General features: G+C 37.9%; 3 protein-coding genes across 3 annotated transcripts; all 3 read right to left on the minus strand.

Moving 5' to 3' along the window:
* Window positions 1–1,578: 1,578 nt before the first annotated feature.
* LOC131888838 (uncharacterized) lies at window positions 1,579–5,712 on the minus strand. Its single transcript, XM_059237779.1, has 4 exons — window positions 5,552–5,712; window positions 5,335–5,488; window positions 3,022–3,249; window positions 1,579–2,292 (listed from the first exon to the last, which is right to left on the minus strand). The coding sequence occupies exons 1-4, from the start codon at window positions 5,672–5,674 to the stop codon at window positions 2,054–2,056; spliced, it is 744 nt and encodes a 247-aa protein (XP_059093762.1). The 5' UTR covers window positions 5,675–5,712; the 3' UTR covers window positions 1,579–2,053.
* Window positions 5,713–9,200: 3,488 nt separating this feature from the next.
* LOC131889166 (uncharacterized) lies at window positions 9,201–13,984 on the minus strand. The gene is made up of 2 exons (XM_059238195.1): window positions 13,818–13,984; window positions 9,201–12,979 (listed from the first exon to the last, which is right to left on the minus strand). The coding sequence occupies exon 2, from the start codon at window positions 12,962–12,964 to the stop codon at window positions 9,377–9,379; it is 3,588 nt and encodes a 1,195-aa protein (XP_059094178.1). The 5' UTR covers window positions 12,965–12,979; window positions 13,818–13,984; the 3' UTR covers window positions 9,201–9,376.
* Window positions 13,985–17,737: 3,753 nt separating this feature from the next.
* Window positions 17,738–26,608, minus strand: LOC131888652 (uncharacterized). The gene is made up of 4 exons (XM_059237560.1): window positions 26,309–26,608; window positions 26,089–26,239; window positions 20,509–20,736; window positions 17,738–18,281 (listed from the first exon to the last, which is right to left on the minus strand). The coding sequence occupies exons 1-4, from the start codon at window positions 26,426–26,428 to the stop codon at window positions 18,040–18,042; spliced, it is 741 nt and encodes a 246-aa protein (XP_059093543.1). The 5' UTR covers window positions 26,429–26,608; the 3' UTR covers window positions 17,738–18,039.
* Between the last annotated feature and the right edge of the window lie 286 nt (window positions 26,609–26,894).

Genomic DNA, 26,894 nt, shown 5'->3' on the forward strand with positions numbered 1-26,894 from the left:
AATTGTTACTCATGTCGGACATCCGAATAAGCCAGGCATTCTATTGTGTTTTTTTGGTTTGGCATTTGGGGAAAGGTCACGGGGTTGACTGAGCGAGCTCTCTGAGTCGGACACCTTTCTTGGATCAAAGCGGAGGATTGCACAGTGGCATCAATCTAGCCAAGGTCTCCCCATGAAAACAAGCCATTCGGTTTATGGGGAGAACCTAGGGTGCTCAAATCTTTTATATTCTTTAACAATTCTCGTCAATGTTTTCGTTTATTATTATTCTACTATTCACGAGACCCTAAATAAAGCATCATCATCATCATCATCATAGCTGGTTGACCGGCTTTCCTCCCACTAACTCGGTATAGCTCATTCGCACATCTGAACCGTCAAACGTCTGGAAATTCTACTCCACGTAGAAAGAACATATTTTGTCATGAGGAAAGGTCAGCTTCGGTAAAACTAGTTTGAAACGCAAATTATGCATCACTGGCATTGGCAGGCAAGTCTGTTTGCTGATTTGCTGATACCAGCGCTTGCCTAAATGTCAGAATACTTTGACCCGCTTTGAAGAGATTGCTGGTGTGTTCATGAAAGTCACTCCTGTCTATTTGATAGTCCAAAATGAGTACAAATTGTGTGCAGAAAACGTTAACAAATGGACCAGGAGCTAACTAATATGTTACGATAATGATTTCAATTATTGCTTTATTTGCTTCTTAGTGATTGTAAAATTGATTGTACAATTTCCGTTAGTTCCGGCCTCCCTGTTGTTTGGGTCACCTGACTTAATACGTACCTGCCGACGTTCAAAGTAAGCCTCTCCGGGGCGAGAATGAGTGATCAATAATAGAACGTTTCAATAGTACAAATACTATTTCAAATGGCTCATAGCATTCTTCGTAGTTCAGTAAGGCAGGCAGAGTTATTCTCCTGCTTGGTTGAAAGTCAAAACCTGCTGGCCACAAAAAGTGCATTGAACTCGCTTTCCTTCTGTTGTTTCTTTTATTTTGCCTTTTTAGAGCGCGTGGCAATGATAATTAAGGATATCAAGACATCATTCTAGATAAAACAACATCAAGTTCAATGTCGTCTCATGTCGGTATGATTATGAAGATTATTTATTTTTTACTCTTCGAATATTTCGACAAAAAAGTTTTATGTCTTGTGCAACTGTAATTGCAAAATTATTTTGCACTCAAAGATGATCAATCTAATATTTGCAAAGTTGCAACACATTCATAACGTATATTACACAAGCTGAGCATTTTTAAATCAATAGAAAGACCTCAATAATATGTGACGACACCAATTCCTTCCGATTCAGATTACTCACGCTGAAGGAAAACAAGAAATTACGAGAAAGAAAAGTTGTACTGCACTGCAGTTATTTGAAAAGGCTTATTTTCCACTTTGTTTGCTTTGATGTCGATTGGATCAAATTGAATTTTTATTGACTGGTACTTCAAAAATGATGCATTAACGTCGTACACGTTTCTGTATATATTTCAGATTATTCAAACTAAATCTCTACATAGAAGTACGCTTTTCCGGTTTGTCAAAACAAACTGCAAAGAAAGATTTCGCATGGTTGATTCAAACATGAATTGGTTGTTAATTTTTCGGAGTTTTCGAAATTTCAAGAGACGAATGGTTGCACTTGGTCATTTTTTGACACTTGATTGTTACTACTACTATTTTTGAAATAGCATCGGTTGTCGGAAAAAAATGGTGCAATGAATCGATAGAAATTTGTTACTTTGTTTTATTTTTGCCTTATCATGAATTTTCCATTTTCACAACGTTCTTAGAGATGGCACGGGGTGTCTGAAATTTGGAATAGTTTGACTTGTTTATAAAATCGGCCTCAAGACATACGTTCAAACGAAAAATCAATGATTGAAAAGGTATCATGCGACAATGGCGACTAACTTTCCGGCAATCCATCATTGAGGTCCTTGATAATTTCGAATCCGAAATGGATTACTTTCCGACAAACATACTTCATTGTTACCACACCAAAGTTCACCCATCAAAGGTTGCAATTTGATTTTTAGTTTATCTATCAATCACATGTTACTTCACAAACGCCCGCGAAGAGGGCCAAGCAATTGCTGTCGTTGTACTGTGAGCCTTGGATACGAGAACAGGCGTGTCCAGCTCCAATGCTAATCACTTTCGAGTATATGTCGGAATCATATTTGAACATGGTGCCGTCACTCCAAACGAGGTGACCATCACAAGATGCATTCCAACAACTCGCATTGTGAACGTTGGTTATTCCAATCCAGGTTTCGCTCTCTCCTGAAAAAAAAGCGATGAGACCTGAGGAATCAGACCAACTAGAAGTTGAGCTTGACATTTGGGATCAATAGAGAGCGGAATAATATTTGCATTTTAAAGGTGAATACTGAATAATCATTTTGTAATTTATGCCCTAATATTTTTTCACAAAGGCAAAACATTATCCTGGTCCTCGTTGCTGCAACTTCACAATATTGCATCAGTATCACTTCAAATATTGTAAATTGTTCAGTAAGATCTATTTCACAACAGGTCTGTTCCTGGAATAAATGCTTCAGCCTTATACTTACAGATCATTTAAATGTATCAGATCAAGTCATCCTTCATGTGCCAAAAATCCTTTTGTTGACAGAAAGGGGGAGGGAGGAAAATCATTGTGGGAGTTTTCTCTAACTAACCAACTTTAATGGGTAAAGGATTTTCGAATTGGAAGGAAAGCACCACAAAACAAATCAAAGTTCGAGTTTCGAAAGATTTTGTTTTGGATAACTCGAAATATTTTTAGACAAAGCCAATATTTTTGTCAAGGAAAAACCCTGAATTGCGCAGATCGAATCATCTTGAGTACGAACTATCAAGGGAATGAATGATCTGCACGTTGGAATTGGCGTTTTTTCGTATTTTCATTGAAAAGGGAACAATATCTTTTCGTCCAAAAAGGGCGAATTTCTTTTGAAGATATGTTATATTTTAAAAGATACCATTCCGCTCTCTAAGTTTTTAAGTTACCAATAAGACTCGAAATGATGTCTTCGTCCAACTTGGTTTTGACCATGGACAAAAGGGCTCCCTGATCTCTACAAAGGGTTTCGTGTTCGGCCTTGGTCAGGGGTGAAGAGTTAATTTGGTAGCGCTTTCCATTGGATTCTTTGATCCATCCCGAATAGAGAGCACAGTCGTTTCGGGGCAGGTATTTGAGAATCCCGGTTGGAGGAGGCACATATTCGTCCAAGGGCTCTGATTTGAAAAAATAATGTTTGCCATATCAATGAGCCACAATGTTATAGTAGGTTTGGAAGTTGCAATTGGGACATCCAAGCGGGAAAAGAAGAAAACGTCATTTCCATTTTTCGGGAGATCATTTAAGGGATCAAATTACAGTTCCAAGTCATTTATACTTCAGAGGAAATGTTAAACTGGCGTTGCATTTTTATTGACTGCCACATGTTCACTCATCAACAATCACAGAAAATATTTTAAAGCCTGAAAAAGCTATTTCTAGACTCATTCTTGCCAGTTTGAAGTTTCCTACTTTAACAAATGTGTTTGTCCAATATTACGAGTTTTATTTTGATTTGTCATTACCAGGGCTCGGAAAGAAATTTATTGACGAAGGTCAAGTATAATCACTAATTTTTTTTTCACAACAAAGATATTCTCTAACGCTAAGATATGAGGTTGTTTAAATGCAAAAAAGACAACATGAAAGCAATTTTGCAAAATTTTGAACTTTTGAACAAAGTCTTCAAGATATCTCAATATATTTCAAAACCTTTGAAAGAAACACCCTCAAAGTTGTCTTCTAACTGGGACCAGTTTTATACTCCAAACCATGCAGGTATCTAGATGAAATTTGATTGCTCTGGGTGGTTTATCTTAGCTATTTCTCACAATGAAGAGACTTGAGCTAAAAAGGAAGCATCTTTATTATTTTCAAGGAAAACTTATTCAAATAAACGCCAAACACTTTGGGCCTTTTTCCTTGTTCGTTTTTTAAGCAGCTTGTATCCTCCTTACATGGGAACAAAAGCTGTGAATATGGACTTCCAAACACTTTTTATTTGTCTTGATTTGCTTCATCTCTTAACACCTTGACCCTTAAGTTGAAATAAAAGATCTGCGCCGATTTCGGTTGGATTTACTTTAAAGCTCAAATCTGGATAAAAAGTTTGCTCGACTGTTTTTCAAGTTTATGCTTGTCCCGAAATTGGCCCTCCTGTATGAAAATGAAGAATTTGTCGCCGTTGTAGTCAAAATGCATTCACCAAGTTCAGCTTGACCAAGCCACGAACTTCTAGAAACATGGACTGTGAACAAGCTTGCCGGCAAACCGGCCTGTTTAATGGTCATAGCGACTCTGAGCCACTTTTTGAATAAAAGTAATAATATTAGGAATGTACATCTGTTCAATTAAAGGCAGGTCATTTTAATGATGGTTACATGTAAAGAACTGTTGGGATACCATCCCAGTAGCGGTAACGAAGTACAAAAAAAAACAGATGGTTCGTTTCATAGTTACATTGTCCAAAGCTTATGTAGGTGACCTAGTGCTGTAGTGCTCACTACATAGCTTTGGACATGTCTCCTGAGTTCTCTAGGCATAGTTTTGGGCTCAAACTTGGCCAACTTCATCTATTTAATAAGATCTTGTGGTCGTATAAAGCGCTCATTTGGAATAAAGTGAACGGTTTAGGACATAAGAAATGTTTGCTTCCGTTCACAGTACATATCTCTAGAAGTCCGTGCCCAAGTAGAACTTGTGAATCTATGAGAACACGTCTTCAAGACTAATCTTCAAGTCCAAGTTTGGCACTTGAGACTGCACTTAAAGTCTTGCTTCAAGAGCGAATAAAACAACCTCAAAATTATTGGTAGCACTAATGTCTCTGAAGGCACAGCTACGTCAGCCTTTTTTCTTTAAAAACTATTCAAGATTGGCTTTGATCTATCGTTTGATGCTTTTGGTAATGTCATATAGGGTAATTTCGGGAGATGAAGTGGCCCTCTATTTGCACTTTTACCAGTAATGAGCAAACTCCCATAATACCCTTCGTCATTGCCTGAAATCAACGTTGTGTTGTTGCCTTTTGAGACGGCCAACTTAACTTTTCAATTGTTAGCAAGCATTAATACCTGAAAGACAAAATTGTGCGCTCCTTTGATGGTTAAAAGAATTCAGTGTCATAGGTTTATACGAGTATAACTTTTTTTTGAACCCGGCATGTCATTTAAAGTTTAGTTAGCAATTTAGCATGCCTCTTTGTTTGTGCCGCCTATCAGGCCCAACGTAAAAAGTAGGCCCTCATTCGTTGCCAGACTTACTGACTTTCCATATTTCCAAGTATGTATCTTCTTCATAACTGATGGGGGTGGTTTGGGGGAACCCAAAATGGCAAAGATTTTTTTCTCTGTCAAAGGCCACACCTGGACATGTGTCAGCCTCACACCTGAGAACACAACTAATTGGAGCGACACTCTGAATATGGAAATAATTTGTTCATTAATCCTGGGTCTAGGATTCCCCAACGTATGTCTTTACCGTTTGTTGCGTGAGGGTATGCCAATACTTGGCGTGAAGGATAGAGGGCGATAACATCACTGTTGTGGAATATATATTTCGAACCACGACCAACAAAAGTAAAGCAGTTTGGGTATGGACCATGATTATTGAACCATTGAAGCTGTCAGACGGTTAGTAAAGTGACCGTAACTTTTGAAACGATTGATTGTTTTGTCGATTTGAGTAAATGCAACAACAATCCTTGAATCTCTGAGTGTTTATGGACTAATAAACTTTTGTTTCGCATATGTTAAAGGCACGATATAGTGCATGATCAAAACAGTGTAATTACTGTAAAAAAGTCTTCAATGCAATATTAAAGGTCCCCACAACTTTTTGGATGATGTGAACTTTTAGTTATTCTTTCCTACACTTTCAACATGAAGCACCAAAATAAATAAAAATCGTTCGCTTCTCATGCTTTGACTTGTTCGAGATTCGAGGAATAATGGCACAATGAAGTTTTGTAAAGTTGGGTCGTACATTTGCCGATCCGGCTTTATAACTTGAAGAAACCTTGCCAAAAAAACCTCTTCAGCTGGCACAACAATAAGTCTTTCATCGTAAGATCAGAAAAGCCCTTGACCATTCGAGTTGCTCTCTTTTGGACCCCTTCGAGCAGAGCATTGGGTTTCATACTCGAGCACTAAATTCCAAGTGCAATCTTACAAATGCCTTGTAGTATTTGTCAACAAATATCTGTGGGTGAAAGATCGTTTGACTTGGTCTGGCACTGCATTGGCTTTTCCCGTGAATGCAGCCACGCGAAGAGAAGGTTTGATGTCGCCCTGAACTATAATGCAAAGATCTTTGAGACTATGTATATCCTCAATTATAAGGCCATTGATGAAGTATTTGTTTCTGGCGTGATTACAACCGAAATGGATGACTTTGAATCCAAGTTTCGTGTCATTAGCAAAAGAGCTAATAAATTCTGGTTCCCCGATGAACTCAAGGAGATCTGATACTCATACGTACAAATGTGACAAGATCGGTCCCAAAACGATTCCTTGGGTCGAATCACTTCACTTCCAACATTTCTCCGACCAGATGAATGATGGTTCTCCCTTAAAAATATCCCTTTGTCGTCGGAATAACAAGCAATTTGTAATCTAATGGAGAAGTTTCCCCCGGATCTCAAGGTTGTCCAGTTTTTTTGGAAGTTTAGAAAGTTATCGTTGGGTTGCGTTCTTGAAATCGAAGTAAATGACATCCATTCGAGTTTCTTTGTCTGCGAAGTCCGTTACTCTTTTGAAAAATAGTATCACTTTAGTGGCACAGCTTCTCCTCACAAGGAATCGATACTGACTATGGAGAATAAGATCGAACTTTTGTAAAAAAATCCTTCAGGGGTTGTTTTGTAATGGTTTCCATTAGCTTGCAAATGTTACTTGTGAGTGAGCTGGGCCGGCGGTTGCTTGCTTTGGATTTCAATTCACTTTTGTGGATGGGAGTGCAGTTTACTTCTTTCCAACAGCTAGGGACGTGTCCGAGGTTGAGGCCTCATCGGAACATGCTTTTTTTGAGGTGACATAAGTATCAGAGAGACGCTCTTAAGGAATGTTGTTGTTACTTCCCAAATATAAAATATTTTATGCTAACATAAAACATAAAAGCCTCTTAGCTCGATTTTTAATTCTTTATGTTGCTTCTTTTATACTATGCGTACTGAATTTGGTGCAGGGGTCAGACAAGGCTCTCCGTTTGAATTTTGCGCGCTCTTTCGTGACGTCAGTTCGTGTATGATGCCCAAGAGACGCATAGCATAATGATACAGCTTTTTTAAATACTGACATTGACTTTGACTAATTATGAAGATAAGATAATAAACTTGCCATAAGTAGGCCAAAAAGACTACCAATTTTATGTGTGTCATAATCGATTATGGTATTCAGCCACTCGTCCACCAACAGTTTGGTGCCAGTTAAGAAGTGTGCGATAGCGGTTTTTTTAATAATATCCTCTATTGCGACTCTCGGTCATGGCAATAAGTAAAATGTGTAAAAAGTGTGTGCATTATTACACACAGTGGGTCGGAATGATGGAATAGTTGAGTGGAATCACAGCATTTGACGACGAGATTTGATTAACTTTGGCACTTGAGGCTGAGCTTCAAGCCCTGAATTGAGAATGCGGGCCCTGATCTTGGTTGCTCTGCTCGTATAGGGCTTGTCAAGTAAACGCGTTCATGATCAACTGACGTTATTCCAGTTGCTTGTTTTTATACAACTCCTATCTGACTTGTTTGATGAATTTCAGACACCCTTGAATTTCAGCACATTGTTCAAAAAGGTATCTCTAAAAGAGAGAACATTACCTGATAACAAATTTAATGCTGTTGGAGTACACAAGGAATGAAACTAAGCAACGAATTGATCTCAATCAGTTTTTAAGTCCGGACATAATGTTGTTGGCGGACCAACTATACCCCTGTATCGGACCCCATTGGTCCGCCAACAATGTGATGAACTGGTTTTTTTTATCTTACAAATAATAGGATTGCTCAGGATGTCCCCACAACAAAATGTCTAGAGTTTTAACTCTTTCTTTAGCTCCCCTCTCCGGTTTTTTGGCCTTTTGTTAGCTTGGTTTTGTTTGTTTTAATCCATTTGAAGTTTGGTTTCCTTGTTTTTTCCCATCAGTGAAGTTCCTTGTCATTTTCGACACTTGAATTTAGGGAGCGAAAGAGGATAAAAAGATGCAATTTTTGTTTCCTCTTCGTTAATGCATGACGCTCCTAGGATTTGATTGAAAGTTAGTGAGATGGATATGGGAGTTATTGCTGAATCTATTTTTGCATCAATGCTGATCTCTCCTCCCCGTCCGGCCTTTGCGTCAGTTCTGTCGCGACGCTCAATGACATTTTTTTCACGTACTTCCTTACCGCTACACGAAAAAAGCCTATTTATTTTAGTTTAATTTATATTAATATTTGTTGTCAATAAGCAATAAGTTCAAGTCGTTTGTTTGGAATTTTTATTACAACAAAGGCTTGATCTTACGAAGATTATTAGAGAACACCAGACAGCAGTATCAAAACTGCTCAGATTTTAACAAGCCAAATGACGCTGCATTTGCGCCCAAATTGCGCGCAAAGGATCACCTCGCAATCAAAACATCACCACCAATGGTGATCTTTGTGTGATATCTTAGAGGTCCGTTAGCCTTTACCTACTTTATTAAAACCTACTGAGTCTTATATAACGCCGAAAAAAAAACAATCTTAATCCAAATTTTCTCCTCAATTTGTGACTAACTCGATTAACAAAAAGATTCAAATATTCTTTTGTTTATTGTTTGTGAAATGTATAAAAAGAGATCATAGCCAAACTCCAGTCGTCTCAAAATTGAATAATAGATTGATTCCAATAATCAAAGTTATTAATCATCTATTATTGCCAATTTTGCCAATTGCAATGTGTTCGTCATTGGGGCGTCACCGATTCGAAAAACTTTATGAATACGATTTACAACTACCATTCCGTTTTAACATGCCAACTTTCTTGCCAAATGTTCCTGCAGTTTGATTAAATAAGTGGCTCATTTATACTGCAACACTACTCTAAGAAAATTGAGTAAAAATTATTACTTGAACCTAAAACCGACCGAGAATGAAAATAATATGCATCGACTCTCTTTTATACTTGACATTAACAGTGTTTTATTGGGACAAAAAGGGATAGTACAATCAATATAGTGGCATAATTTTTGGATGGATCAATATAACACACAATATTTACATACAAGTTTTAAAAATTGGTACATATATATACATTCAACATGGATATGGATCAGTGTCATTAACTAGGTGTCATAGGTAAGAGGACAAAAAGAGCATGCCACCGAATTATATTCAATTTCACAACTGCCATATGGTAGGGTATGAATTCCGCAAGGCAAAACATAGCGTTTCCCATCGTATCTCGAAAAGCCCAATCGCCTATTCTTGATCTCTATCAGTGCCTGATTCACACTTTGGATTGGATCACGGATCTGATCCTGTGTGTACCCGTCGGACAAAATGTCTTGAATGTATGACCAAAAGCTCGTTTGAGGTATTTGTTTTCTGTGTTCTAATGGTCCTTCAGTACCTTCAGTGTCCATAGCAAAACATTTCGATCTTAACCCAATGAAGTGACGTACTTGTTTGGAACCCGTTTCTGATTGAAAGTACTCAATACTGAGATGACGGTCTTGATTGGCCAACGGATGATCACTTTCAAAATTGGAAGTGTCAAGGATGTTCAATATTTTTTCGAAGGGATTGCGAGAAAACTCTGTAGAAACAAGCAAAGTATCGCTAGTGCTCATTAGCACCTCGCATTTGCCATTGAAGGCTGGGGAAATGTTGTTGTAGAAGGCCCTGTACATGGCCTCTTTGCTATATTCCAAAATGGTGAACCCAATCGCATACGCCTGCTTGGGCACCACTTTGGAGGGCTTCATGTAACCAGCCACTAAGTTTGGTGAAACAATGTCAAAGCCTAGAAATTGAGGGTTCGTGGTCTGTTTCTCCAGAGATCTCTTAGACTCGGCAAACATGACTTTCTGATGCCTGTCGGTATTTTCAATGAACTTGCCATAAACACAATCTGTCATGAATTTGAACGTACGCTTTCCATAATCAGTTTTGGAGTTCTGGCGTAGTTGAGTACAAACATCAACATAAGTTTTCAGAAATTTCGATTGACGAAACTTGATAACTCGATGTATCTTCGTCAATTTCATCCCCAAACTAAGATAGAGCTTCAGTGTGACATAGTGGACCACATACTCTTTACGATCAAAGAAAGTGGCTGAAAGTCTGCTTATTCCTGTGTCGGTTTCGTATGATAGTGGTTGACATTGTTGCTGATAAGATGAGAGCATATCTTGGGTTACAGTTACTCTTTCAGGAGCCAGAGGAAAGCTTCGATGGCTTTTGTGCAATACTGAAGGATATTCCAAATCCACCATGAGAATGTAGCCGTAAGCATCATTTTCATCTAAAGAGTCAAGGTCCAAATTTTGAATCTCCCGCCTTTCCAGAAATGTGTATTCTCCGATGGGCAACATTCGACTTTCCGCCATCCCGTAAAGATTATTGGCTTTCAGATGCAACATATTGTTGCGTTTAGATGGAATTTGGATGAGTCTGTCATTATGTACTTCGGTATGAGACTCTGTTTGGCTTGAATTTAACCGATTGCTCACAATTGAAGCTTCCCCTCGTATGTTTTGTGAAAGCATTAAAAACATCTCCATGTTCCCAATGTGCTCGATCTCAACCCCTGTCAATTTGAACATACTGTCATATGCGAAACCAGGTAGAGAATAGTAGTGACACAAATCCAGTTGAAACTTTGAATACATCAGCTCCCTGAACTTGATGAAGACATCGGCCAAAACAGCCGCGTCATGTCTCATATTAATTTCGAAAGAGACTCGTTCACAAGCAGTCGTATCTCGCAAGAAAAGATGTTTGCTCTTTTTTCCTTTGGCAAAACTGGCCATCTGTTTTAGGACTGGAAAGTAAGCTTCCTTTGATTTAATTAGATCATCCAGCAATTCCTCCAACGATCCTTGAAGAAACGTTTTCGAGTCAAGAAAGTTAAAATTGAAAATTTGCAAACTCCTCAATCGGCCATTGTTAAGTGGCAAGCCTTCAGCCCTCTTTAAGTTTGAACTAAATTTTAAGCTTGTTAATATTGTGCGAGTTGCTTCGTGGCTGAAATTGTGACTGTATATCGGAATCAGTTTGGAATAGAACGTTTCAATAGTGCAAGCCTTATGGGCAGCCCCTAAAATCTTACCAGTGATACGGCAACGATCCATCACGATCGATTCGGCCTCAGGCTCATCCGTGTCAGTATCAGTATCATCATCCGTATCATCAAAGCCATCATCACCATGTTCTCTTCGAGAAGCAAAAGGTTTCTCGCAAACATGGCATTTTTGCTCATGCATGTGATCATTCATTTCTGAGTCTGTAGGGTGCTCATTTACAACACTCTCGGTGATACCCTTTAATTCATTTTGAGCTTGGATCAGAGCATCCTGCAAATCGACATCACAATTATTCCCAACGTAGTGTCGCTCAAATACAATGTCATAATTCTGATTTAAAATGATGAGACAATAAGCCAATCCAAGGTGATCTTGATCAATTTCGCTTTTGTGGTCACATCTAAAATTGTTGGAACACTTAGTACATTTGGTTTCTGAGGTGGGCGTTTTCAAGCTGAAGAACCCAATGAATTGCTTCTTGAATTTTCTGGTGTGGTTTTTAAATGTTATGGTTTCATTTTTCTTGGGAAGTACCACTATTTGAGGCTCATTTTTGATACATTTTGCCATATGTTCCTCCAAAACTTGGGGGCTGGATAACTTTTGGAAACAGTTGGGACAAGGAAAGCATTTCTGGTATGTTTTTTTTCCTTTGGCATTTCGGTAAGTTTTTCGTATAAATTTACCAAGGTCCGTTACAAGAGAATAATGACTAATACCCTTATCGTTATGTCTACAGCTGTAATGCACCACGGTAATGAGGTGTTTACCTTGCTTATTACTTGAGGTTCTAATCGGATAAACACTCTCATCCCCGTCCATATGAAGTACGTGGATTCGGAGTGATAACTTTGGGTTAATTTGTTCAAATTTGGTAATTTCCCGCACTTCCACAGGTTCATCGCTGGCATGAAGTCGGTTGATGAACTTATTCATAAATGCTTCAATTTCTTCCTCCTTTTTTACAAAGTGAAACGCAATTGCTCGGTAAAAGCAATCATTTTTCGTTATTTCACCTTTCTTCATCTTACTTTGTCGCAATTGTTTGGTCATGGTGACCGAAAGCAAGTTGCATTTCCCATCCAAAGGTTTACATCGAGCGCATTCTAATCTGATGGAAACAAACCGTTGAATTGTGTCAAAATGAGCGCCATTATCCCGAAGGTCCTCCAAGATGTTGCCAATAGAAATGAACAAGGTCTGCAGGGTCTCCATCACATTGGAGTCCACTAACTCAATGCAAGGACCAGATCTAATAGGCATTTCGAGAAGCTCAAGAATGTCCCCTTGTTGATCCATGTTGCCACATTCTGCCATGATAACCATTCCAACCTTGTGATGGCCCGTGGATGCAATGGTCTTCAGCAATTGTGTGAGGTCCCGTTGAATATGATGGAGAAGCTTGGAGAGGTCATTCAGGTTCATCCCAGTGGAATCGTATGCAAAACAACGAACTGCTCCATTCAGTGCTCGTTGTGTCTCCACAAAGGTGCATGGAATAGAATTACGAGTGCGGCAATGGTCGGGCATTTCATCCGTGGTTCCATAACTAAGGCCACAAGTTCCATATTGGTATTGGTCAGGATCATCCGATTGTTGAGACGCGTTTTTAGTGGCATCCATCATGATGACCAAAAAAGTCTGAAAGTCGATATTTCTAATAATAAACATACAAGGATAGGCATTGTCATGTGAGCAAATATCATGAGCAATACAAAAGTTTCAGTTCCACTGATCACGTTCTCATTGCATCAAGAGTGTTTAAGAATGTTTAGCGTTAAACTAAAATGAATTAGCATTAACGTAATAAGGAATACATTTACCCTTTCCATATATTTACAAACAGAAACTAAATTAATAGTGTTCTGACTTTTCTCTAAAGAAGATTGCAACTTTGTAGCCAATTTTTGACGTCATTCAAAAGAGCCTTTGTAACTAGGAAGCCATAAAACCTGATCATTGATCAAGCTTCAAATTTAGCAACATTGGACCTGTCCCAAGTAGTATTACCACGTTACCATTGCCGTTGGGCCAAATTTGAGCTCAAAAACAGCTATTTAGAGGCCCTAATGGGAAAGCATTGAAAGTAGCTACTTGAAGGCCATAATACGTAGCACAATATCAAAAGTAGCCACTTGGAGATCATTTTCATGGCTTACTTTGCCTTTACATCATGCAAAAGGGTTAGAGCTAATTTTATAAGCATACATTTGAAATTAAGAATTAGAATTAATTCAAGAAAACATATTCAAATTCCAAAAACACCATGGGTGAAATTCAAGTGTCGCAAGTCATTCATATTTTTGTAACCATTAAGTTTCATAAGAAGCCATTTTTGGAAATTTATGCTGCCACCACGTAGGCCATATTGCAATGTTGGTCCCTTTTAACGTGATTTATAATATAAACTTGCACCTGTTACAACTTGTTATCCTGCACTTGCTGCGTGAATATGATTGAAATGTGTTGGATTGCTTACCTTGTTTTGGACGACTATTATTGACTATGATTTTTGTATGATCTTCATTTTAGCTTTTGATTCAATGTAGGATTGGAAATTCGAAACAAAACAGATGAAACTGATTTTGGCTGTGCTTTAAATTTTGTAAAGGACCGATTCGGAGGAGCACTCGTGGATGATGTGTTGTTGATCGAGTCGCTACCAGACAAATAGTTCCTCCAGGGGAAGAGCACCGTGCATCTCAGTACACGTTCGCAGTTGGGCATTTGCTCCCCCCTCAGTGAGGACGACGCCCAGGATGGCTGCTTTCAATGGGAGTCAGTACGTTCATGTTGCAATCAGTCGTGTCATAATGAGCGAACAGAAATTTCAGCTAATTCGTGTCTCTCTTGTTGGGATATTGATATTCCAATATGTCCATAAATATCGTATGAACAAAAATGAAGAGCGGTGAAATGAAAAAGTCAGTGGAAGTAGTCTAATACGCTTTATCCAATTTTCCTCAATCAAGTTTAGTTGCAAATAAAGCAAATGTAGGCTATTGGTGGAGGTGAAAACATTTCTACAAATGGAGAAAATGCAGTTGAGTGGTCTAAAAGTCAATGCAAACGAGACAAGAACCTTCTTCATTGATGGCCTGGGTTCAAATCCTGCGAGTAAGGGAACAGGTTGGTAAAACATTCCAGTAAGACAGAGACCCCCAGTTTGATTCTCAGCTTGGTCTCAAAGCCATTGACTTTTACCTCACATTCGTCCTTTGATTGCTTTTTGAAAAAAAAATCCCTCTCGCAGTCAATATTTTGCACCTACTTTTGATTCTTGTTGCAATGCAAAAAAAGAAAATACATCATACCCTTGTTATGCTTTATTTCCGCATTTTCCCATGTCATTAAAATTTTTATTGCATACCAAGGAACATTACTATGCACGGCCTAGAGTTAACTGGTCCAAGCGTGTTTAAGTTTATCAAGAGGATTGAGTGGATCGATGTAATTAATCTGCCCTGCGCCATCAGATTGCCGGCAAATTGCATTCCAATACTGTTCAGATTGGTCCCTGAATGTTTTTTTTTTGGTCAGAACGTGCTACTACATCTGACCCACAAGAAAAAAAAACGCAAAATCTCGGACCAATCTCAGCAGTACTGAATTGGAAGTTTATTTTGCAGGCAGATTGATGACGTGGATTGGATACTAAATGGGAGGGTCAGGGTTTGTTGAAACCGTTCGACGTTTGGTCGCATCAAAATGCGTTTGTCCGTATTCAGTCGCGATTCGTCGCAACATAAGAGTGAATCTGTGAGTTTGTACTAGACTGCTTGTCTAGTTTGTACACCTGGGCACTGAACTCTAGAGATGTGGACTGCACACAGCAGCAAAATTTTCTTATCTTCTATACTGTTCACTTTAATCCAAATGAACACTTCATACGACCACAAGATCTGGTTGAATAGATGAACTTGGGCAAATTTGAGCCCAAACCTATCCTTAGGAAGGTCAAGAGATATGTCCAAAGTTCACTACACAAAATTCAACTTTTGGGCCAGCTCTTGGTCAGTTACATGAGCTTTTGACAACATAACTTTGAAACTATCCACAATACAAGTGAATAAAATAAAATGACCTAACCTTGATTGAAAAGATCTACGTTTCTTACTTTATTACTTTTTTTCGAAAAGTGGCTCAGAGCGTGGTATGAAATACATCGACCAAGGCGCGCTCATTCACATATTTTCTCTCAAGCTATTGGCAGTCTCCTTACAGTCACCAAAATGTCTAGTAGCCCTCGGTTAGCATGCAAAAATGCTCTAAAATTTAATCAACAACAACAATGATGACACTAACGACAACAGCAATGGCCGATTTCTCTGACTTCCTTAATGTCCATGAAGTTCTTCCTCCTAGCCAACATGAGTTTCGAACGCATTTTAGCTCGGTTACCTAATTGATTGAGCATATAAATCTTTTATTGTCCAATGCCCACTTGGATATCGTCTCTTGAGACGCCTCTTCGTTTTGGGCATTATTTAGGTAGACACGCGGGTTGCCCAAAGTCCTCAAGATCTAAATCAGCCCCCCTTCGTCCCAACTCAGTGCCTTCTACATCGCCATCAACATAAAGATCATGTATGATATCTTTTGTACCCTCTCTGAACACTGGAGTGTTCTTAAACGTCTGATAGATCCAACCACACATTTGAAAAACTTTACCCACCTTCAACTGGTTTTTTTTTCATCGAACTTTGCATTAGTTTGGAAGACTACAACTAAATCTTTCCTAGATGAGACCTGCTCAATATCTTTACCTCCATCATCTACGAGTGGAGTATTCAAACGAGTTGGTTGACCCAAAGGTCATTGAGCGCTAAGGGATCCTTCAACCTTAACTATCTGCTTCCTATCATGAACGAAGAAGCTTCTTATCCAATCGAGAACCTTGGCTTGGATCCCAATGTCTTCAAGTGTATTCAAGAAAAGACATTGGGAAAAATCAAGATAGAAAACACTAACTGAGTCGTGTCTCTCTAGTTCCTCAATGATGTGTTTCTACCCGACGGGAGTTGACAAAGGATCTGCTCAATTTGGCTCCACTCTACTGCAATAACCAAGATTTTCATCACTTACTTGTACCTACCTGTCTTTGTATTATCTGTAACTCACCTCTTACCTTTTTTCATGTACACTGCACCAATTCTAGTCATCTCTGGTGTGATATCACTCCTCGAATGTTTTATCGTTTTAATCATTTTAGTTTCTTCTTTTATTTATTTTTATCCATATTTGTGTAAGTTGTTTACATACACAATTTTATTATTCTACGTATGAGTTGACATGACCGAGAGTCGCAATAAAAGATTTATATGCTTAATCAATTAGGTAACCGAGCTAAAATGCGTTTCCTCTCATATTTGAAATATTATCCTATTTTATCTATTTTATCTATTCACTTGAGCCCCTAAAGCCAAATACAACTAAATAACCTAAATAATTAAGTGGTGCTTGCTGCAGCCAATTACGTAAACAAATCACAAAACTAAGTTTCTTTGCTTGCATATTTTTTCCGTTTCTTTTTACATTACTTTAGCGTTACTTTATTAGGCCTTTTGATTCTCCTCTGTCGTCTCTCCTTGCGGACAAACAAACGTAAAAGGACGAGAATGCGCTCTGTGATGCCTGATTTGAACAAGGTATTTTTCGCTAAACATCTTATTATTGATACAATCTAACACCATAAATTGACCACCAACTCTTCTCAGAGACCTTTCAAATCCTAAAACAGTAAAATTATCGATACTTTTGACCACTAAATTGAAATAAACAAGGAGCTATAAAGTATATACTTGCAGCATACCAGCGACTTTTTGTGATCGTCTTTTTCCATTAAATTGTCCTAAAAAACTAATTTCAAGTCTAGAGATAATGATGTTTCAAAAGTTGGTCATCGAAAATTGTGAAGCTGTGCTTTTTGTAGTTCTATTTTGCTAGAAATGATGTTTGCAAAAGTGTCAATCATGCACTATACAAACTCATTTAAAAAGATAATTTACATGTCATAATTGTTCGGAATTTTACCCATAGAGGATTTGAAAGGTCTCCCAGATAAGTTGTTGAATTTTCTATTGTACCACAATACTTTAGCAATACACTTTTCATCTAATAATCCCTTGATGAAATCTTGCATCTTAAAGCGTGTTCTCTCGTTTCTACGTTTGTTTGTCCGCACCTAGACAAAATAGAGGGCGCTGTCTCCCTCTATGAGAAGGACATAACAATGCCAGCTAAGTCCTGGGAAAAATTTAGGGGCCTTTGTTGATAAAAAAAAAACTCAATGAATTGATTCCAATTTGAGAAAAGATAATACATTTGAACGATAGAAATGTTTCATCTTAACAAAAAGAAGAATTGGATTGATAATCAATATTTTATTTACAAAATCAGTCAAATTGACGAAAAACGACGGTTGACAATCAAAATGTTACAAAGCACAACAATGCTTAACTTTGAAAATCGATCAGAATTTTCTCTGAAAATGCAGTGCCCTTTCTGAATATGCTTTTTTACGTATCCTTCTTAAAACGACTTTTCAATGCCAACATTAACATTACTCTCTTTATAAAACGTTATTCATGTTAAAAGAAAGGATTTGCCATAAGTCAGTCCATACGAGACAAGCAGTTAAGTGTTCCTGAATTGTGCAATGCATCGACACATATGGCCAAAAACTATTGACGGCTCCTCGTTCAATCAGAACAGGTCACCTCGCAAATCCCAGCAAATAAGCTTGCACAATCATTGTCGTTGCACTCCGGGCCTTTAATCCGGCAACAATTGTGTCCGGCTCCGAAATTGAAATCCTTGGTAAACATGTTGGCGTCATACTTGAACATGGTCCCGTCACTCCACGCCAAATGATCTTCGCAAGATTCGTTTAAACAAATCTCATTGTGGAAGTTAGTTATTCCAATCCAAGTTTGATTGTCCCCTGAAATGTTGCAAAATTGATTTGTCAATAACTTGTGATTTTCTCGATAAAATATAAGGTTACACTGACTTTGTAGTTTCTTCAATCAGTCAGCTGAACTCCAAAAACATCAGTATTATGGATTGGGATCTTACTCTTTAAAACTTCACCAATAGATAATAGAGGGTAAATTTGGAAGACTACTCTTAAATCTTTCATGGACAAACCCTGGCCAATATTTCGTCCATGAAAGAATTAAGAGTAGTCCTCCATGTAATAGAAAGCACGTTGAGCATATCCAGTTAAAGGTAGGCTAGCTGAGGTACCGTATTGGTAGAGCATCCGATTTCCAAAAAGCGAATCCTGGTTCAATGCCTGACTAGCCAAATCCAAGCTTCTTTCGGTATTTCAATTACAGCGTAAGTTGCTGCCTTTAACAGTTTAAAGGGGCGAACCTGCGATCATTCCCGAGGGGTGAGGTAATAATAAAAGTTGCACGTTTGGCTGCGACAAAGGAGCGCGAATATCCCTTAATTGGGACAACCATCATAAGATGCAGGCCGAGCGAGAGAGTTGTCATCTGACTCCAAATAAACAAACAAACAAACATCCAGTTAAAGGTAGCTAAAGCTTTTTTTGGATACATTGGACTTTTAGCCAGATCAAAAATTTTGATCAAACATACATTCAAGGACTTCCGAAATCCGCCAACTCTAATTTATTGGTGGATCAGATATCATTTGATCGAAAAGCTAAGTGACACACATGATTTTTCATCATCTTGAATTGGAGGAAGTTTCCGGTCAGGGCTTGAGTAACGAGTTACTTTCCTCTCGTCAAACCACTTGATTAGTTCCCTTAGGTTATTTTTTTTTTCAAACCATGAAAAGAAAGATGGAAAAATACTGGTCAAGATGTGCAAGAAAAGTGAAAAAATATTATACCAAACAACCCTTAATCCTCGTACCCTTGCATCCTTGTACCCTAGAATATTCGTCATTTGTTTCACATCATGTTTATTAAACGCTAAATGTATAAAACGTTTTTGTGCGGTTTTAGGTACTCTTTTTCTTCAAAAGTAACAGTATCGGCAATGTGTTACTTTTTTCGGTAACGATTCAAGCCCTGGTTTTGGTGTGCTTAAACAACCTCAATACATTTCTTTATAGTTGGTTAAAAGACCTCTTGGATCTTTATACGTTTTGTTTGCCCTATTGCTTCAATGCGTGTACTGTAGTATTATATTCAACTTGATAGCGTGATAGCTTATTGCTTATTTCTAAGAAAGCCATATACAGTAAATCGATTTTAGACTGCTCGTTGTTGTCTATGAATAAACAAGGCAACACTGGAAGGATATAAGCATCACTAAAGGAAAGTCATGATTACCATTGTAAAAGTTACAAAATGTATCCCATAGCTCGTGGATTAAATTTCTGCGAAGAGTTTCAAAATTTCAAACCTTACCTAAAACCACAAATTCGGGCAAAACTGTACCTCTTTATCAAGGGAAGCGTCTTCAGGGCTGGCCAATAACCATCATAAAAAGAAGAATTTTTGGACTCTTGCCAGAAGGAAATGTTTCGTGTCAGTTACCTGACATTTATGGACAAATATCATAAGTGGTAATTGGTAGATCCATGACAAAGGCAGTAGTGTGTATCTTCATTAAGTTCAAGAAAGGGTTATCACGGGTTCTCCATTTCATGGACGACAAATAAAGTTTAGATCACTTTGAAAGCACCTGCCGAGATTTTTTTTTCCTATCTACATTCTTTTTTCCATGTCACAAAAAATATTTGAAGAGCTCATAACTCATGGAGGAACCAAAATTGCTTAAAAGTATTTTTTAAAGATCTTAATGCAATCATTTGCCTTACGCCTGTATACTGCAATGCAAAAAAAGTTATGAGGAGGCGCAAAGAGGCAGACATAAAACTTAAAACGTAAACGAAGAGCAAAGAGCGCAATATTTAGATACTCTGTTCGATTAGACTAAATATCTTAAGACTAGGTGCATTTTCTCAATATACATCGATAAGAACAGCACAGAATGTAGCGTTATTTCGGTAAATTGATCATGAAAAAAAAACTATTTTTTTTTTCAAAACTAAAATCTAAGGAGCAACACCACCTGTAGAGAAATAATACGGCAATTAGACGCATCATTTGCAATCGCAATGGCAAAATTGATAACGTAAGCTCAACTTTGCTCGTTTACGCATATTTATGTGTCGACTCATCTTACCAATCAAGGTGGTAATGATGTCTTCCTCCACTTTTGATTTGATCATGGCCAGCTGACCTCCTTGGCTCTTACAAAAGTTTTCCTGGCCTTTTTTGCTCAAGGTTTGTGGATTGACTTTGTAACGCTTTCCGTTTACTTGTTCAACCCACGTGTCGAACAACTTGCAATCATTTTGACCGAGAAGCTTGGAAGACATGGATGAACTTCCCGCGTACTCCACCAATGGTTCTAAATTGAAGAGAAATATGTTTGAATGAAGTTGAAGTTCTACACTATTTCGATATTTGTTTGTGCATTTTTCATACTAATCTTTTGTAGAGGCAACACCATTCCAATAATCATGGTTAAACGTGGATGCCGAATTATTGGAGCTCTTTCCTGCACTACATTGCTAGACTAAAGACATCGAAGCTCTTTCACAACCACCTTCAAATAGCAAAATGATTTTTCTTATGGTCATTAAGCTGTATCAGATTTCTTTTTGTTCAAGTCACATAGTCCAGAAAGGATTTTTTCCAAGTCCTTAAAAGCTCAAAAATAAAAGCTGCAAGTGCAGTGCTATTGTATTACGCTTTATCGATTTACAGCCGAGTATAATCTGTCTGCCAAGAAATAAGTGGACACATGAAGTCAAAAATTGTTTTCTATCCTATTTCATGTTAGCACTGATCAAATTGGCGACAATCAAATTGGACGAGTGTTTGACAACTGAAAGGTATTAGAGACTGAATTCACACAGAGTCAAAAAAGAGTTCAGTCCGTTCACAGAGTAGAGTTTCATATTAACTTCGAGGGTAAAATGAAACTGTTTAACAGAAATGCATTGAGTCACTCATTCATTTCATAATTTGCTGCATTATAATTTTGCCACAAATTCCAAACTTGATCCGAAGGCTGGGTTGAAACTGAATGAAAAATTAGCAATTCAGTACTTAATCTTTTCTGAAGGCATTTTACGAACTGGATATGAGTAATCCAATTTAGTACTGGGGATTACATTCCCTGTAGCGGTTAGAAAAGCCCGTGAAAAACCAAACCAAAAAATAAAAATGTCTTATAATGTTTAAGTTTTGCAAAGTACACCCATTATATCTTCCATTAAATCTTCTTCATTGTTGGTGCTGATATTGCTCAGAAATATTGTTTCAAGAATAGGCAATTATTGTATTTTGTGGTATGATGAAAATGATCTTGCATACTGCTCTGACCCATTTGGAAAAGGGATAAAAAAAATTGAAAAATAGTTCTGAGACTTTGCAACAAGTAAAAAATGTCTTTTCGGTGATTCACTTGTTTCAGGCGTTTTTGCGCACAAATCCCCTAATATGCTACTTTTGCCACCAATTGCTAGCATTTTTGCCATTTTTGACTAATTAGTAGCTGGTTTAATGCCACTAAGTTATAAATGATTTGATAGCTAGCCATGTTCAGAAGTCCTTTAGAGGTCCAGTAGAGGTCTTGATGTATAGGCCCCAAATTAGAGAATAGACTTTCCAAAACATAGGCAACAACATGTTCGAGGGGGGGCTATTTTTGCCTTTCATATCAAGCAACACATTGATGAAAAGGAATATTACATTATAATATCTTCAAGCACCAGTAATTGAACCTTCTTTCTTTAGGAAGCAGATTCTTGCCATGTCCAGGATAGCTCCTGATTAGTAGACCTTGAAAAAAAAAACAAGTTGCCATTTTGGCTGAACTTTTTTGTTAGTTGAGTAAAAATGAGAAAAAGTTGGAAAATATGCGAGAAAGTGAAAAGAATACAAAAAATAGCAAGTGTGAAAAAGTCGAGAAAAAAAAGTTGGGACGAACGAAAAAAGGCGATGAATTGGAAAAACGTTGCTGCCCTGGCCAAAAGGTTGGTCATTGTTTGTCCTGTTCATTGCCTTTTTCTACTGCCAAATTCTAGGAAAACAATTGCATATACTGGGTGATTTATTGAGCTTCTTTATTTTATTGGCAAAAAGTTAAATCTTCTTTATTACAATGACATTATCTTGACATTACGACATTTCTTAAGTGATTCCGATGTTATAGTATAGTATACAATGGAATCTTTTCGAGAGTCCAGTGCTCTTGCTTAGGGCACTTTTGCTCACTTAATGATTAGATTTCTGTCCTATTTGATCCACAACTGAATAATGTCCTTGTTCCTTTATTTTTTAAAATAAGGACCAAGGTCGACCTAGAGCAATCGCAGATCCAAAGAGACCTCCAGGTCGGACTGAACAACGTGCTCAGAGAACTGCTTGGAGTGAAACTCAAGGATCACGTGAGCATCAAGGACCTTCATGAGTCCCTGGGACAAAAGTCTGTTAACCAGATGGCGGCTGAGTCCGCCCTAATAGAGACTTGGAAGATCATGAACACTTGTCAGCATCCAGATCACATCCTACTGCAACCAACCAAACAAATCGACCAACAACGAACAACAAGAAGCCAGGCCAAAGGGGATGTGAACCTCGCGGTGCCGGAGGATGCCACCTTCTATGCGCAGGGAAGGCTCCTCTGGAACCTGATCGGTCCACTTACCCGAAATGCCACCATATTAACACAGTTCAAAAATGGCATAGCAAAATTCATCACCTCTTGTCCTTTATAACCTTTCAATCCGTCACACCTGTCATTTACCCTCAGCTCACCCCTTGATTCCACAATATGCCCACCATTTTTGGCACCTCTAAAAAAGCCACCCGGCTTAAATGTTTTTAAATACAAATACAAATACCTATCATCACAGGGAGAAAAGAAAAAAAGGTCAAAAGAAAGGAAAATAAGCTTTATTTTGGGCCACAAAATCCCAAACTATGTGAAAAATATCTTTATCGTAAAAACATTTTTGGTCTGACTTTAGTAATGACTAATAAATTTTGAGGAACGTTTGCTAAAAAATCACCCAAATTTTGACCTTTGTTGTAAATAATCATGAAATTTCTGATTAGGCGTGTCACCATTGAGAAAAGAAATTTCGCTTTGGTATAATGATGTAAACTTTGTCCACTTTGATACACATGTGAATCAGACAAACTTCTTTCCATTTTGACTCAGTCAGTTCCAGCCAAGGCTAAATACGATATTATTCCAAATTTTCTATTTTCCTTCAAACAATTGATAAGATGGTTTTCGCATTTTAACAATGGATAGTCTGTTAACTGTGTGTACGATAAGGACTGAACTTGGGCACAAGCTGATTTGATACATTTCTTGTTATGTAACATGCATGCTAAAGGGCTCTTGCGACATAGGACGACCAAATCTTGCGAATTTTGCTCCAGTTGCTGAGAGAATTGATGTCTTTTTCAAATAGTTTGGGCTAGGCCTTTTCAATTTTATCAATTTAGTTGGGCCATCTCGGTCACTCCTATTCTTTAAGCCAGTCTCAGGTCACTCCAATATTGCTTGGAATACTGTTTCTAACTCCCAAGGGTCATAGCAACACATGATGATGTCATCACGCGCGCCCTTCTACATAACTGTAGCGTGGATCCAAGTTTCCAAATAGTGCTCCTTCCTCATATTTGACATTGGTTTTATGTGTCAATTTGTTAGATTATTGGATAGGGAAGTTCAAATTTAAAAGAAGAAAAAAGGTCTTTCAAACTAGATTGACACCAAGCATTTCGCGTTTCATTAAATAAAACGTCAAACACTTAAAAGGGACATCAATTTCTGGACGTAATTAGGGACCCTAGACGTAATGTACTCGTATGTTAACAAAGTCGGGTGGGTGCTTCTTGAAGACGCCAAAAGTACATTGCAGAACATTTCATGACGCAACCAAAAGTCGAAACGTTTCAAGTGGTTTATTGTGCGATTTGTTGATTGTCAACTAGGTTGAACCTAATATAAGAAATCTAGACAATCAATACTTTGACATGAGCACATACTCGAAAAAAACAGTTCTCTAGACCTTCGGGCTTAGAGTTAAACCCAAGGTTTATCAGACTAAAGTTTACGTTTCGTGTTCAAATCGGTAACCCTTGTCCACATAACGTTCTCCAAGTTAATACATGCATTCTCCCTCTGATTTCTTCCACGTTTTTAAGAGTTTGATTCTTAAAGAAGCCAAAAGTCATTCCAAGAAGCACTAATTCAGTGCTCTCTTTTCACTACATGGGAAGCCGAGGCTGTATCGTACCAAAAGGTAATGCAGAGACATGTAAGGGTACTTTTTGAAATCAGGACATCCTGAGTCACAACTTCATTGTTGGTGACGAGTTCCTTGGATGATTATAAAAAAATGATAAAATGTTTTTGAATATCTAATTTGGCAAAGTCATGCCCGAATCCTTAAACGTAACAAGTCTTTGTTTCTTGATGATTTTGCCTTTGTTTCCAAACGGGTCCAGCACGGTCATCCACCATCTATCGACTCCAAATAACACTTTTAAATCTACGAAATCCGAATCCTGGTACGGGGTTGAGATACTTATACCAATCGAAAAAGTAGCAAGTGAAGTGTCTATAAGTTTTGAAAACCATAACTATTGCCATTCTAAACGTGTGACTTCGAGTGGATAAGTACTCGTTGACCGTGTTAAGCCCGTTTGGAAACCAGGCCAAGACCATCCGAGCTAGTACTCCGAAGAGATATTGCGGCAGTAAAACTGGTATATGCGATAATTTTTGGAAACCCTGAAAAATCTCAGAAGATAGACAATGGTAGATTGTCCTTTAGAAGGCTCAAAAACTTTTGGTTTGTAGCATTAAGACGAGCATTGTAGACCATAATGTCATAGTGGGTGAGGACAGAGGGTGGAGGACGGAGGACCCACTTAGTAAATCCCTGTACACAAGAGTCTAATGGTTTCCCGCACATTCAGAGAGTGATCAAGTCTACTTCTTCAAGTCAAGTGGCCAATATATATGAAATGTAAGCGAAGACAGAAGAATAGGGTACTTGAATTACATTTTTTTCATGACAACGTACTACTATGATATACTAGCTATCAAAATGTTTAAATAAACATACCATACCACTAGCTAACAAATGAGACTTTAACATTGGTTTTGATCTATTGAGATTGATGGTTCCCGGACTTATTCATATATGCTGATTAAATTTCGACTCAAGACGTGACTAAGGATACTTATTATACCAATCAACTGCAAGTCTATAAATGTTGTCTCTAATGTGTTAACAGAGGATATGTGTAAATGTGTTGATCTGATACCGGTTAGCTTGTTTTTTAGTTCGTTTTAAAACACCTACTGTACATACAGTTGTATTTTCTCATTGCTGAATTTCCTGCTATTATTTAAAAGTCTGCCTAATAGTGCACTAATATTAAATGAATTATACAGAGCAACAAACAACTTCAACATTCCTGGGCAAGATCATATGAAGCGCAATCGGCATAATATCTTTCTAATTGTAAATATTGAGCAATTAGAGCTAAAACCTGCATTTAATTCAAAGACGAACTTTACTAATGATTACTGTTTCGATCCATCTATGCATTTATCAGAAATATTAAGAGAACACGTAATGGTTCCGTGAGTTTCTTGATGCCAGGGATGAAACAAACGAAAAGTTAACAATATTGCTAGAGACTTTTACAACGAAATTCATCTTACTGATTTTCCATATTTCCAATATACTCTCATCCCCATTGATTGGAGTGGTTTGAACAGAACCGTACAAACAAAGACCTTTGGCACGTTGATAAGCGACACCAGGACAATGTCGTTCTTCACATTTTAGTACACATTGCAATGGAGCGGCATTCTAAATTTGGGATTAACAAGCATATCAGGGAAAATAAGACAAAATGCAATTCGCAATCGTCATTTCTACCTTTTCGTGCGTAAGGGTTTGCCAATACATGGCATGCAAAATGGAGGGAGAAAATATATAAGTCGTTGAGGTCACAAGTTGAATAATGTAAAAGTGGATAACAAAACCCTTTGGAACCATGTTGGCACACTGATTTGAAGTCTCAAACAAACGTGGGTATTTCGCAAACTTCGTCGACTTTCGATTCCAGGCACCTTTTGAGTCAATGTCAGATATGTGAACAATTATGGACAGGAAGCCGTTTCAGACTTCCTGCCATTTTTTGGAGATTTTTTTGGACTTTAATGCTACAGGAGAGGTAGGTTAAAGGCCAGAGTTAGATGGAATGATTAATGAAATATGAAAGGAATATGACGCAACCTTTAAGGAGAGTGCCCGCTGTTTTCTTGCCGAGAAGATAGGGCTGAAAATAATCCCATATCAATAATCAATCGTCTTTGTTCAATTATTTGCCTGCTAGGTCAAAAATCTAAATTGACACATTGCACTCATGCACCGTACGCACACTACTAATGGGAGAACGAGTACTTGATAGCACTTAAATCCTTGTCAGGAGTTTGACTTAAAATGTAACGAATTGTGCTTG

The sequence above is a fragment of the Tigriopus californicus genome, chromosome 10, assembly GCF_007210705.1.
Source record: "Tigriopus californicus strain San Diego chromosome 10, Tcal_SD_v2.1, whole genome shotgun sequence".
Classification (NCBI taxonomy): domain Eukaryota; kingdom Metazoa; phylum Arthropoda; class Copepoda; order Harpacticoida; family Harpacticidae; genus Tigriopus; species Tigriopus californicus.

Excerpts from the sequence above, each read along its gene's own strand:
- LOC131889166 (XM_059238195.1), bottom strand. The coding sequence starts at position 12,964 with ATGATGGATGCCACTAAAAACGCGTCTCAACAATCGGATGATCCTGAC.
- LOC131888838 (XM_059237779.1), bottom strand. The coding sequence starts at position 5,674 with ATGGTCCATACCCAAACTGCTTTACTTTTGTTGGTCGTGGTTCGAAAT. Across the intron at positions 5,489-5,551 it reads ATACCCTCACGCAACAAACG|AGTGTCGCTCCAATTAGTTG; the intron begins GTAAAGACATAC and ends TTCCATATTCAG. Across the intron at positions 2,293-3,021 it reads CATCATTTCGAGTCTTATTG|GAGAGAGCGAAACCTGGATT; the intron begins GTAACTTAAAAA and ends CTTTTTTTTCAG.
- LOC131888652 (XM_059237560.1), bottom strand. The coding sequence starts at position 26,428 with ATGGTTCCAAAGGGTTTTGTTATCCACTTTTACATTATTCAACTTGTG. Across the intron at positions 26,240-26,308 it reads AAACCCTTACGCACGAAAAG|AATGCCGCTCCATTGCAATG; the intron begins GTAGAAATGACG and ends TCCCAAATTTAG. Across the intron at positions 20,737-26,088 it reads ATTGGAAATATGGAAAATCA|AACCATTGGTGGAGTACGCG; the intron begins GTAAGATGAATT and ends TCTTCAATTTAG.